Consider the following 14,430-nt stretch of genomic DNA (forward strand, 5'->3'; position numbering starts at 1 on the left):
TCTTTTATGAATCCATGTTATCAAGATCAGGTGTACCTTCCTCCTCAGAGTCTAGAAACCAAGCACTTATATTTCACAAGACACTGCATTTTAATGGAGATTAAATTTTTGCCTTTTCTAGCATTAATCTCACATATTGGATGGTTGGAAATCAGCTTGGCTTTATTAAGGCCACTAGACCCGTAGTACTAGCCCATGCCTTGTGTTCACCCGCAACACATGGTAGTAAGTTTTCATGAACAGTTTACTGTTGACTTAAAAAATGCACAAGTAGGTTTGAACACTTTGGAAACTGGTATTTTCGAAAACTGTTTTCTTGAGAGGGATTGCATTTCAGTCTGAAAAGGGTTAGGTTTTGTTGGTAGCCCATTTTGTAAGGCAGTAACAGCAGGAGAGAAGAGTTCTCAGACCAGACAGCTTGTGCATTTTCTCATCAAGGTAAATGATATCTGAACTATGTAAAATGTTGATTGTATAACGTAGCAATGACTAAGTTGTTAAGCATGTATTTAGTTACAACAATTAGGACTACATGCGCTCTATAACTTTCTTAGGTAGTACCTACTTATGAAACCCAGCTCTGGGTAGCTGCACAGGGAAAAAAACCCAAACCACATTTGATCGTGAATCTTGATTCCCAATAAATTACATAGGGATAAATGCATTTTAGGTTCACAAGGAATTTTTAATTATGCATTATTACAAATGATGTATGGAGTGCCTGCAGCAAAGATGGCCAGCAGCACTTAGAAGCAGCTTCATGTATAACTTCCGATACAAGAAATCATCCTGCTGATTCAACGCAAAGTACTGGAGAATTTGCAATCTCCTGCATGGTCACTGAATTACCAGTTGGTTTCTGGGGGTCAGGGGAGATTCTGTTTCGTCTCCCCTTACTCCACAATCCCAGTGATCATCTGTAGCTTTCCAGACTATAGCCCCAGACACAGAGCCCTGCAGATAACAGAGATATAGAGACTTACTTTGTAAGTTGACCTAAAACTGGTGGTTAGAATGGAATTGCTAATTTTTAAATTTAGCCTAACTTGGGGTGATAAGTACTTCACTTGCCAACAGGTGGCCCATGTAAATGTAATGATTATTTCCCACCAAAGTGTTTGTATAACAAGCTTTGCTTTTATTCCAAGAAAGGTGAAGTTACACTTTTAGGAGCAAATTGTGAAGCAAAAAGTGAAGCTGTTTTACTCTGCCTTAATTTTCTTAATTATTTCAAATAATTCCCAGGAATAAAATTAAAATGTCTGACTGTTAAAGGGTAGCATTTGAATCTGAGAGAAACGTGTATCAACAGCATTTTAAAACAAGAAGCTATCCATGACAGACCTGGCTTCAAAGGAATTATTTTACTGGAGTATTACCTGAGCATCAGCATCACTATTACTGCCCTCCACTTTCTTTATCTTCTCCTCTGCTCTCCATATTTTTAAATTAAAATGGCTCAGAAGCATCAGCATGCAACACTCATGGCCCAAAAACACATGCAGGATCAGGTCCCACCACAAAGCTCAGAGGTCTGGTTTCCCAATCCCAAATGCATTTAGGAGATGAACCAAGCACAGTGGTGTTTGCCCTGGCTAGTGCAGAGGCATCTCTGGGTATAGACCAGCACAATTCTGGGCAGCTCAGGACCTTTACTGAAAAAAATCTGAGGTGCTGAGGTTACTAGGATTTAAATGGATTTTGTGAACCATACAAATCAGACTTTGGTGCTTAAAATTTGTCCTTATATTTTTATGGGCTTGGGCTTGCTGTACTAGTGAAAGATCTTCCTACATGGTAACCAATGCAATGGCCAAATCATTCAAATGAAGGGTGTATGTCTGAGTCCTCGTGGGACAGAGAGAAACCTGTGTCTCACTGAATAAGACAACTACATAGAATAAATAAATCTGTCTGAAGCTTCGTTCTTTTTTTTTTTTTTTTTTTTTTTTTTTGGTTTTAAATAACCGTGTCAAACTCAGATATTAGGAGCATTTCTTACGGTGGTTTGCAGAGTGTCCTACAAGGGTCAGTGTATTTTGACAGTTCCATCAACAGACTGGTGATGAATGCAAATCATGACAAATAAATCAGTGAAGGAAAGACTGATGGAGGTGTAAAACACAATACGGAGGAGCCAATTGTGTTAACATTCAATAGGTGGGATCTACTCAAAGGCAGTTGGGATAGGGCTGAATGCAAGGTTGTATCATTAAGGAGTAAAATAGTAAGTCATGCCTGCTACATGGGACATAACCACAGCAAGTGGTGCTTCTATAAAGGATTTGAGGTTAGAATTGAAAAAAAAACACCCAACTCCATGTGATTTGCTAGTGAGAAGATGTGAAGAAACAGGCTTTGGCAATACAGAGACATGGGGAGAAGAAGGAGGGATGATCTTCATCCCTGTATATAGCAAAGGTGGAAAAGGCTGAAGATCTGGAGAACTGGACAAAGACCAACAAACAAGAATTTTAGGTGAAAAAATGACTAATTGTGAGCTCAGCCTGCAAGTTTTATTCAAAAGACAGAGTAGTGTCTTGATTAAATGACTTAAATATCATTACAAGACATAAGCAGAGGTCTTGAAAGACTCTTTAGTCTATCAGAGAAAGGCTTAACAAGTAATCCTATCTGGAAGCAAAAGCCAGACAAATTCTCATAAAAAATACTGCACACTTGCTTGTATGATGGCGTGGTTAGCAAACAAGCCATACAGGGAAGTGGTGGGGTCTGCAGCTCTCTGATTTCCTTAAAGCCAAGACACAATTTACTCAGATAAATGCTATAGGACCTAGTGTGCAAGTAACAATAAAATATAATGGTCCGTGTCATATACAGTCACTTGTATTAAATTGTCTGCTGGACCTTTGCAGCTTTAAAATTCAGTGAGCTAACTAGTCTCAGCGTCCCAAGGTGTCTTATTTAATTGTGCTCAGAAAGAAAGCCCACCGTCTTGCAGTTTTGGTTATTAGCATCGTCATTTCCTGTATGTCTGCATTTCCTGCTCTCTGCCTGTGTTCAAATGCAGAATGAGGTTTCTGAGATTTGCCTTCCTCTTGCTGGCTTTGCAGTGCTGTGCTGTCCGCTTGGTCTAAAGCGAGTTGCCTCTCATAAAGGAGTGATTCTCTACAGCTTTTGTCAAATCCTGCTGTAATAATGGAAGAGACAAGCATGTTAGACATTGTAACACGAGCAGCAGGCAGCTCAGAAGCTTATCAGATCACTCTTTGCACAAGAGAACAAGAATTGCCCCCCACCCCCGATGCTAAAGTGTATTTATTATTTCCTACTTGACAGTTACTGTGGAGGTCTAGAGGAGCAAAAGGCTGTTATCAAATGGAAACAGTGTCTGGTGCTTCTCATGCATTTGCCACCTTTCACCATTGAATATGGCACCTGGTGCTTGTGCTGTTCAGGAGTAAATGGATTAACAGACGAGTGGCTGAGAGGGAGGGGAAGGCTCTGGGTACCACTGGCTTCCCTCTCTCTCCCAATTCTGTGTGATTTCCTTCCTACCATTTCAAAGAGGAGACAAGGCTCTCAAAGGTCTTGAGATTTTGAGGTACTTGGTGGTGGCATCCATTCATGTGACTTTGGTGTCCTGTGACAGCAGCTCTTGATGCCTTGGATGTGTGGGCAGGTGATCCTCAACCATTCCCTCAAAGAGGAGCTGTGCCTATGTCCAGAATGCACTGTCCCTGCAGTATCACTCTTCAGGCTGGTGTGGCTTGTTCCTCTGTTCTTCTGCAGCCTTAGTCCCAGTTTGAAAAACAAACTTGCAGAACAACTCCAGGAAAATGAAAGAGAGAGGTGAAATTCTGATGGTAGCTAATAGTTTTTAACGAGTGTCCTCCCTCTTCATTTGCCCAGGTTTTATCACGCTGTGAATGAGTTTGACGCCATGACCGCTGAGGATTCCACTGCAAGGATGAGCAATGATTCCACTAATGTGGCCACCACAAAAGTCCCTGAAGGTGTTGCTGGTGCACCCAACGAGGCAGCTCTGCTGGCCCTCATGGCCCGCACTGGATATAGTATGATCCAGGAGAACGGGCAACGCAAGTATGGAGGCCCTCCTCCCGGCTGGGAGGGCCTACACCCTCCTCGTGGCTGCGAAGTCTTTGTGGGCAAAATCCCCCGTGATGTCTATGAAGATGAGCTCGTTCCCGTGTTCGAGTCTGTCGGCCGCATCTACGAAATGCGCCTGATGATGGACTTTGATGGGAAGAACCGGGGCTACGCCTTCGTGATGTACACACAGAAGCATGAGGCGAAGCGTGCTGTCAGGGAGCTGAACAACTATGAAATCCGCCCCGGCAGGCTGCTGGGTGTGTGCTGCAGTGTGGATAACTGCCGGCTCTTCATCGGAGGCATTCCCAAGATGAAGAAGAGAGAGGAGATCCTGGAAGAGATTGCCAAGGTGACAGAAGGTGTGCTGGATGTCATCGTGTATGCTAGCGCTGCAGACAAAATGAAGAACAGAGGTTTTGCCTTTGTGGAGTATGAGAGCCATCGAGCAGCAGCCATGGCCAGGAGAAAACTCATGCCAGGAAGGATCCAGCTGTGGGGACATCAAATTGCTGTTGACTGGGCAGAACCAGAGATAGATGTGGATGAAGATGTCATGGAGACTGTTAAAATCCTATATGTGAGGAATTTAATGATTGAGACCACAGAGGACACCATTAAAAAGGTGTTTGGTCAGTTTAACCCTGGCTGTGTAGAGAGAGTGAAAAAAATACGTGATTATGCCTTTGTGCACTTTACAACCAGGGAAGATGCCATTCATGCCATGAACAACCTTAATGGTGTTGAACTAGAAGGCTCATGCCTGGAGGTTACTTTGGCCAAGCCGGTAGACAAGGAGCAGTACACTCGCTACCAGAAAGCAGCAAAAGGAGGGGCTGCAGCAACCTCTGAAGTAACTCAGCAACCCAACTATGTTTACTCTTGTGATCCATACACACTAGCATACTATGGATATCCATACAATGCCTTGATCGGCCCCAACAGAGATTACTTTGTGAAAGGTTAGTAAGCACATTTAGGGGATGTGATGGGCAGGTTTGACCTTAGGCTGATGCAAGAGGCCTGCCTCAGCCAAAGGACAGCTACTAGCATGCAATTTTTTCGTAATACTCTTTTATAGGTCTTTTTGTCATACTTCTGTTTGGTCTTACTTTAGTTTATGACTACAGTTTATGAGTACACAAAGTGTATTTATCCATAAATAATTAGTAATGTACAGGCTAGCATGGGAAAGGTATCAAATATATGGTAAAGAATGAGCTAACAGACCAAGCATGGGATGGGGAAGAGAGGGATCTGGATTTTATGAGTGTTGTACTAAGTCTGAGCAAATCTAAGGATTCCATCTTCTGATGTCTCCTTTCAAAGAGCTTGATCCTATGACAGAGTGCTCTAGAGGCGTGAGTATGGTGACCTAGTTATACAAAGGGAGGGAGGTTAGGGAAAGCCTTAGGAGCTCTCTAGGTGTCATTTACCCTCTGCATTAAAATGACAGTAATGCTGTCCTTTGTAAAGTCATTTGAGAACTACGAGCAGAAGGAATCACGAGTGAAAAATAATTCTTTTATTATGTATACCTTAATTAGTTATCAGTTACAGTCATAAAAATTAACCAAAAATCACTTATTCATCAAAAGACCCTAACAGCTATAACTGGTATTATAATTATAATTATCCTGTACTTACAGGAATTACAGTTTCCTGAAATTTGATGTGTATTTCCATAGAAGAAGCAATTTAGCATGAATATATTCTTAAACATTCACATAAACCAAGAAGTATTTTTAACCCTAGTTGTTCAAGAATTTCAGCTTCTTCTCAATTTTCAGATTTGTACTTGCAATGAACTATGATGGAGTTGAGTAACAGTCTAAATAGTCAATTAGACCATCATAGAGCACATTAATACTGCTGTGTTTAAAGCACTGTCATAACACATGTGGAGTCACTAAGATGAATAAAAGCAGTATTTTTGGAAATGGGTTATATGCACCTTACTAATAAAATAACAGAGAAAACAATTAAACATTAATAAAAATATATGCAGTGGTGGGACAAAGTTGGGTAAAGGCCAGGTATGATGCTGTGCCATCTTGGCAGGGTCCCATTGCAGCCAGTTGACAAGTTGGGTCTCCTCTGGAGGACAGCTGAAAGCAGAAGCTGTTCCGAATGCACAGAAATCACCCTGAGGATCCCCTCTCTCTCTACTGACTGCATTGAACCCATAACATTTGCCACAAGAGTTGCTTCAATATAAGTGAGCAATTAATATATGCTCACAAACATCAAAAGCTAAATAAGCATAGGCTTATGGGATGCTTCTTAGGCACTTCTGTTTTCCTAAGTGGGGTCGCTAAGACTCAATCCTGCTGACTTCAGCAGCCACATTTCTAAGATCAAGCCTCTGTATCTCAGCCTGGGGTCACTCGTGCTCCCCACGGGGCTGTCACTCTCCATTATTCACCATCTTCTGTGTTGTTATCATAAGCAGGCAGCATACGAGGCAGAGGGCGAGGTGCAGCTGGCAACAGAGCCCCGGGTCCCAGGGGTTCCTACCTGGGGGGATACTCCGCTGGCCGTGGGATCTACAGCAGGTACCATGAAGGCAAAGGAAAACAGCAAGAGAAAGGATATGAACTGGTTCCCAACTTGGAGTTACCTGCAGTCAATCCAGTGGCCATTAAGCCTGGTGCAGGTTAGTATGTGTAAGGAGGGGAGGAAAGCAGGGGTGGTGGGCAAGCCCCCACTCCAAGCCCTGTCTCAAGCATGTGAGCAGCCCTCCAGGGCCAGTCTGTGACTGTGACTGCAGCAGTGGGGGCGGCCCCAAGGTTGGGGCTCAGTGCTCCCTTGTGCGGGGTGCCTCCTGACCCTGGCCAGGCTCTCTTCACACAAGAGGCACACAGTGTGTGTGGGGGGATACGAATATCTGGGAACTCTTCAGGCCAAAGGAAAAAAGGACCAAAGCAATGCGCACTCCTGTCCCCTTCTGCATTTCCTGAGGAGGAAGCAGACTTTGCTCTCCTTCTAGCCATGTGCACTAGAATATGGTGACTAAGAGCAATCTTTCTCTCTTTTAATGTCTTCAATGCTAATTTCACCCTGGGAGATTCCTATCTTAGATTTCCAGCCGGGCTGGAGCCCTCCCATTTCGTTCGTATTTCTCCAGTGGTACAAGGCTGAGAAAATGATTTGGGGCTTTCCCATTGCAGGAAAGTCCCTTGCTGAGGCAAGCTTCTCCATCTCCATCAGTGGCATGGGGAAGGAGAAATGCAGGAGGCCCTCGGGGTCCATCTTGCAGCAGTGCAGTGCCTACAGGAGTGCTCTCATCTCTGCCGGGCTCTGATGAGCCAGTCCAAGGGCTGGGGAAGGGATTGCCTCCTTCCGACACTTCCTCAGCTGACTACCCAGCCCTTGCCATTCCCAAGTGAACAAGATGAAAGCTGAAGCTCTGCCATTCCTCAAGATCCTGTTTGGAAAGATTTTTTATTTGAAAAAGTAGCCTGAGGAAGAAGGTCCTTGAAGGTGATGGAGACAAGCCCTCTTGCAGAAGTCCTCATGTCTTCTCTCCGTTTCTCTTTCCACATAAACTGTAACTGCAGGATCTAAGCATTGTTTAATAATAGAGCTACAGTGGCTTCCCAAAACATGTTCCATTCATGTCAGTGAAAATTACAGCTTGCATCTAATGAAGGCTGTGAAGAGTTCTTCATAACAGCTGCATAAGACAATGTCAGAAGTCTAGAGACAAAGGAAGGCCATTAAGATTAGAGTTATTTCCAAAGGAAGATCAGACTTCCTGAGAAAACTACCCACTCACCACCAGAAAATGTTACCACTATGCGTATTTGCAAAGATACTTCAGGGATTCCAGGTATTACTAAAGGATGCTTGAAAAGTGAGCTTGGAAATGCATGCTTATTAGTGGTATCTGTATTTCATTCGACTGCTAAACAAAAGCTTGAAGCTCAAGTCTAAGTGTTTCTATACTTGAAGCATGCTGAGGTTCAGATTTTTTTTATCAGACCTTTCCCTATCATATGGTTCCAGCACAGCCTCTGAGCACAGAAGTACCTGGTCTGTTTTCTCCAGTCAGATCAGCTGATCTAATAAAAGGTACCACACGCAAGACTTACCTCTGTCATGAAGAGGGTATGACTTCGAAAGCACAGTACCAGAACAGAGGAGTAGAAATGTACTGACTGCAAAATAGCCTGCCTACTTTTTAGATCAACGTTAAAGCTCATTTCTTTGCAAATAGTTGGAATACTCCTGAGAGGTCACCCCAACACCCAGGATACCTGCTACTGTTTTTCTGCCAGAAGTTATTGCATAATGGAGCATATAAGCTCTTTGCCTTGCTGAGAAATTATCCAGGATATTTAAACCAGAGATAAAACTGGTTTGAGCTGACCTGGTGGACTTGGTGTAAAAGTAGAACTGGAGCAGAGTAGAGGGGCAAAATCACCTCCCTCAGGTTGCTGGCCACACTGCTTTTGATACAGTCCAGAATACAGTTAGTTTTTCTGGGCTACAAGTGCACATTGGAGGGGGCCACATGCAATTATTGTGATTATTGGGAATGTTCAGCAAAGAATGTTTCTTCCCTGAGCAAGCCATGAAGCTCCATTCTGGACCATGTATAAACTCACTACCTGAACACTATTATTCTGACCAGAGTGTTCTCCCTTTGTCTGAAAGACCATGGCTCTAATTGTATCATGTTGTCCAATTTTGGCATGAGCAAGAATTTCCTAAAGAGAAGTTTTTTTTTTTTTAATGTCATTAAGTAGATTGGTCCTGAAGCAGACAGATGGGATAAAACATATTTAGCCAAGCCAGTCCTGGGAAATGCTGGTAAATGAGCTGATATTTCACAGGGTTGGCCAAAGGATGGCATGTAAAGTGGACCAGCTGCTGCCTGTAACTTCTGCAGTACAACCCACAACTTTCTGTCCTGGAGCAGCTCTTCCTATGGCAGCACCATATTCCTTGATGTCAACAGCTGGAGCGGGGACCTCACTGGGACATTGCACGCTCTTACCCCTTGTGCTCAGGCCACACTCTCAGGTGGTGGGAAGGACAGCAGTGGTCAGAAAGGGTTGTGTAAATCTGGGTTGCAGCTCCCAGTAGCCAGGAGGACTCTGGCCCTAGGACACTCATGGCAGGAGCATGGGGGAAAATGCTAGACCAAACAGCCGGCACCAGGCCTGTCACTGTGCATCAGCCATGGTGCTCCCACACATGGGGAGGGCAGAGGTGCCCCAGGTCCCCTGCCTGCACAGAAGGCTACCTCACCTGGTAAGAGCAGCACAGGATTGCTGCTGGACAGTTGGCACAGCTGGGATGGAGAGCTCTTTGACATGAGGTCCTGGAAAAGCTCTTCTGATGTATCTGATGTGTCTGGTCTCTCCTAGTGGCCATCCCTGCCATTGGTGCCCAGTACTCCATGTTTCAGGCCGCACCACCAGCCAAGATGATGGAAGATGGCAAAATCCACACAGTTGAGCACATCATCAACCCCATAGCTGTGCAGCAGGACCCAGCTAGTGCAGCAGCTGCCGCAGCAGCTGCAGCCGCAGCTGTAATACCAGCTGTCTCAACACCTCCTCCCTTCCAGGTGAGTTCAGCACAGAAATTCTGCTTCCCATACTTCCAGCTTCCCATGCATCCTGCTATGCATAGCCAGTGGGGGGAAACCCTAGACTCTTGTCCTGCTTCCATTCAGGAGATGCTCTTGAGGATGTCACAGCGCCCAAGAGCCCTGAAGTTCATCTGACCTGTCTTAGACATCTGCACATTGGGCCGCTGCTTTCCCCACTACAGGGGACCCAAACTGTGAGGGAAGGAACAGCCTCCCATGACAGCATAACTCTCAATCAACAGGGCATGTACTGCCTACCCTCCCATTATCTCCTTCCCTTCTGGGGGGTTTGCCATTCAGGGCAAAGTAAGTACTTTTTTTGAGGTCTGAACCCTTTCCTTCCAGGGTCGCCCCATCACGCCGGTGTACACCATGGCTCCCAATGTGCAGCGGATCCCTGCCGCCGGGATTTATGGGACAAGTTATGTGCCCTTTGCGGCGCCTGCTGCAGCCACAGCAACAATAGCCACGCTACAGAAGAATGCTGCCGCTGCTGCTGCTGCTGCCTACGGAGGATACGCTGGCTACATCCCCCCAGCATTCCCCGCTGCCACCATCCAGGTGCCCATCCATGACGTCTACCAGACGTACTGAAACTGTCGGCAGAGGAGGGTGGTGCAGAAACACACACTGAAGGAACACTTTACTATTTATGAAGAAAGAACTGTCTGCAAAAGAGTAAACGTTTGGGCTTGGTTAAACAATGCAGAAAGTGAAGAACGTCATAGAAAAACACGTTTGAAATATTTTCTATGCTTGAAGTTTTCACTAACTTTTTTAGGCTATTTTTAAAAATTTAACATGCCTGTATTCATACATTTCCAAAGGACCTCGGTGCATCCAGCCCACCACTGATGTGCATTTATATGCATTGTAGTGGGGTTGCATAGGGTCTTTTTTTTTTAGCAGTTATATTTTCAATATATTTGAGTTATGAAGGTTATTTTTTAGTAATTTCTGCACTCCAGAGATGTCTATTTTGTAGTGCCTTTAATAATATATCAGCTATATATTAAAAAGCACACCTGAGCAGCTAGGGAAAGTTTTAACAATATATTTTGAAGAGTATATTCAATATTTAAAGAATACATACCTTAGTTTTTTGTTTTGTTTTGTTTTGTTTTTTAAGAAGAAAACAACAAGTATCTTATTTAAAAATATACTGGAAAGTGCAATTTGAAAAATGTGCAAGACCTCTGCATTTTTGTGCTGGCATTAATACAATCTGCTCATTCTTATTTGAAATCACAAGTAACTAATATTGCCTGTTTGGAAAAAAGATAAAAGAAAAAAAAGCCTCCTTACACATACCTCTTCACAGTGTGATTTGCAGGCTTGTTTTTAGCAAAAGAAAGGCTCCAAGTTTTTCTTAGCAACTGGATTTTCTATTTATTGAAGCTACTTGTAGTTGGAGCACATGCAGAAACTAGTAGCTGATATTTCACGCGAGGTGTCTTGACTTAGATCTTCATCCAGTATAAAGCCAAGGCTTTTTTTCAATGCTCTTCATTTTATTCTTTGAAGTATGTGTTGTAGTGACTGAGAATGTATGCTGCTGTCAGCAAGAGTAGCCACACTCTCGCTGAGAGGATGTGCAGCATTACTTCCCCATTGCTCCATCATGTTCCATGAGAAATTTCAAAGGTACTAGGGGTGGTAGTGATACTGGAATTAGTGAAACAGGGCTAGCCTCCCTCCCAGCCTCCCTTCCACTCTTAATTCCCCTTCTCCACAACTGGAGTTGTACATGCACATCAGGGGTGGGAGTGATTAGACCCAATGATTTTAAGACATAGAGCTTGTAAATATCTTTTAATATACATTTTTAAAGTCATTTTATGTTGCAAATTTACATGGTATGTGGTTTGCCACAAAACAAAAACCTTTTATTGCAATGTTATAAAAAAGTTTGTTTTATTAAGAAGTAAATATATTATTGCAGTGTTTTGTGGCCTGTTTAAAGGCTTTTATTTAGTAGTGCAGTGAATGTAAAAGATAGTAAAATGGTAAAGAAATATCTTGCCCTTTGTATGAAGTGCATCAGCTCTGCAAACACAGCTCTGATGACAAAAGGTGAGAAGCAGGGAGTCAGTAAACAATGTTCCTTTACTTTTTGTGGTATAAGTACATACCAAAGGGGTTTCACGTTGGCCATATTTTGACAGCTGAACCACTTCCAGACTGCAGCTCAGTTAAGTGACTTTTTTAATACACTTTTTGCTTCCCTCAAAATTGAGTGGTTGTATTTTAGGTGCTCTTGCTCAGACAAACTGAGCTCCCCTTGACCCTGTTGACCCATTAGCAAAAGCACTATGAGGTTACCCATTAGGCCAGACTCTGCCCCTCCACACCCCTTCCCAGGAAACTTTATTGTCTGTACCTGCACATCTGAAAGCACACCCAGACCTCAGCCCCAAGGTCCTGCCGTTGTGTAGGGTGAGAGAGAGGAGGAGATCTGGGCAAATCCTGAGGGGGAAGCCCCAGACAGAGGTCAGCATTGCCTCCTCCAGTCCTCCAGCCTAAGGCCTTGCATGGCTCAACACTAAATGCCAGCGTGGGTCCTTGGGCCGTGCACAAACATCCCTGTGGCCAGGAAAAGGCAGTCTAGTAGTCTGGGCCTCTGCTGGCCCGCTTCCAGCCCCGCGCCATGGCTGACCGACAGAGGAGAGAGGTGATGGCTCCCTTCCCACTAATCCTCTCCCGGACAACAGGACAAGGGACCTGTTACTCACAGAGGTGGCAGGAAGAGAAAGGAGTCAATGAGGGAAAACTGTGAGGTGCCCCCGGCCACCAGTGGTGCTGCCTGTGCCAGGGCAGTAGCAGGCAGTACCCAGGGATGCAGGCAGGACCCAGGCATGCAGGCAGCCAGGTCATGCTGAGCCTCCCTCCCATACCTGTCTTGACACTTGCTTCTAAACCATTTCATGTACACTACTACTGAGGTAAGTCTAATAACTTGAAATGTGAACATCTTTAGGTTAAGAACAAACTACGAAAAAAAAGTATATATAAAAAAAACAAAGCTAGTGTGCCTTATTCTCAAAAGAGCTGATATTTTAGATATTTTATTGTATCTCTCTTCTCTGTATTGTCAGAAGCCTCTGAGTTTATTTAGTTCCTGCTCCATTTACGGTACATTTCTAGGATGTAGTGAATAAAGCATTCTTTAAAAACAGAGACTGTTACTTCATTGCGACATCCCACTCTGCCAAGGCTGTGCTCCCCTCCGAGCTGGGAAGAGGGTGTTTGGAGCAGGAAGGGAGCAGGGCAGTGTAGCCAGCATCCCTGCAGACTCCTGTGGGGAGGGAAGATGAACTGTCCCACTAACTCCTCTGTCCCACCACCTGCAAAGGACCCTTCCAGCACTCATATTGGGCATCTCTTCATTCTTCCAGCATCCTCTGAACAGCCTAAATCTCTCTTTGCATGCAGTTTAGAATCGGTGCCTAGATGCAGATGGAGCTGGAGCTAACACCTCTCTGTGCTTTCCATCCACCCAGTGCACAAATTCCTGTGTCTCTGTTGTATGTCTTCACTGACAGACAGGAGCACTGGGAACTGGTTCATCCTTTTCATTTCAGCAGGCTTCATGCTTCAAACACACAGAAAGCTACGGTGCACTTCATTTGCAGTGCTCTAGACTGCCTGGCTGTTTCCATGGTGTAAGTACACCTGGAGAAAATTTGCTGCAAATGCAAACTTTGTGGAGAAGAGCAGTCTGAGGGAGTAGTCCTGGCTAACCAGAGAGGTCCCAGTTGCTGGAAGGTATCAAATCTGACATCCATCTACAAGAAGCAGGGGCAGGAGAAACCAGGGAACTATCAGGAATGACCCACTTAGCTGGTGAGGGAAAGGCTGTGGATGTTGTCTAACTTTATTTTAGCAAAGCCGTTGACACTGTCTCCCACAACATTCTCGTGGAGAAACTGGTTTCCCATGGCATGAAGAAACATACTGTTCACTTGGTAAAATCTGTCTGAATGGCCAAGCCCAGAGTGTGGTGGTGCATGGAGTTACATCCAGCTGACAGCCAGTCACGAGCAGTGTTCTCCAGGGCTCAGTACTGGGGCCAGTCCTGTTTAATGTCTTTGTTGACAACCTGAAAGAGGGCATTGAGTACCCCCTTGGTCAGTTCACAGACGACACCAAGTCAGGTGGGAGGGTTGATCTGTTGGAGGGCAGAAGGCTCTGCAGAGGGATCTGGACAGGATGGATCAATGGGCCAAAGCCAAAGTTATGGGGTTCAACAAGGCCCACTGCCAGGTCCTGCACTTGGGTCACAACAACCCCAGGCAGTGCTACAGACTGGGGCAGAGTGGCTGGAAAGCTGCTCAGCAGAAAAGGACCTGGGGGGACTGGTGAAGAGCTGCTGAACATGAGCCAGCTGTGCCCAGGTGGCCAAGAAGGCCAACAGCACCTGGCCTGTGTCAGCAACAGTGTGGCCAGCAGGACCAGGGCAGTGACTGTCCCCGTGTACCCAGCACTGGTGAGGCCACACCTTGAATTCTGTTTCTGATTCTGGGCCACTCAGTTCCAGGAAGGACATTGAGGGGCTGAAGCATGTCCAAAGAAGGGCAACGGAGCTGGTGAAGGGTCTGTAGCACAAGGCTTATGAGGAGCACCTGAGGAAGACAGAGTTGTTTAGCCTGAGGAAAAGAAGGCTCACAGGAGACCTGATCACTCTACTACTGCCTGAGAGGGTGTAACCAGGTGAGGGTTGGTCTCTTCTCCCAAATAACAAGTGACAGGACAAGAGG

At 44.9% G+C, this 14,430-nt stretch overlaps 1 protein-coding gene across 2 annotated transcripts; it reads left to right on the forward strand.

Annotated features, from left to right (window-relative positions):
- Positions 1 to 3,889: 3,889 nt before the first annotated feature.
- RBM47 (RNA binding motif protein 47) lies at positions 3,890 to 10,267 on the forward strand (the record flags this gene model as incomplete). Of its 2 annotated transcripts, XM_082281255.1 has the most annotated exons (4): positions 3,890 to 5,033; positions 6,521 to 6,727; positions 9,447 to 9,649; positions 10,019 to 10,267. In XM_082281255.1, the coding sequence occupies 4 exons, from the start codon at positions 3,905 to 3,907 to the stop codon at positions 10,265 to 10,267; spliced, it is 1,788 nt and encodes a 595-aa protein (XP_082137381.1). The 2 variants fall into 2 exon arrangements, with proteins under 2 accessions (XP_082137381.1, XP_082137382.1); XM_082281256.1 differs by lacking the exon at positions 6,521 to 6,727 and having other exon boundaries at positions 3,905 to 5,033.
- Positions 10,268 to 14,430: the final 4,163 nt, after the last annotated feature.

The sequence above is a fragment of the Coloeus monedula genome (assembly GCF_965178545.1).
Source record: "Coloeus monedula genome assembly, chromosome: 5".
Taxonomy (NCBI): Eukaryota; Metazoa; Chordata; class Aves; order Passeriformes; family Corvidae; genus Coloeus; species Coloeus monedula.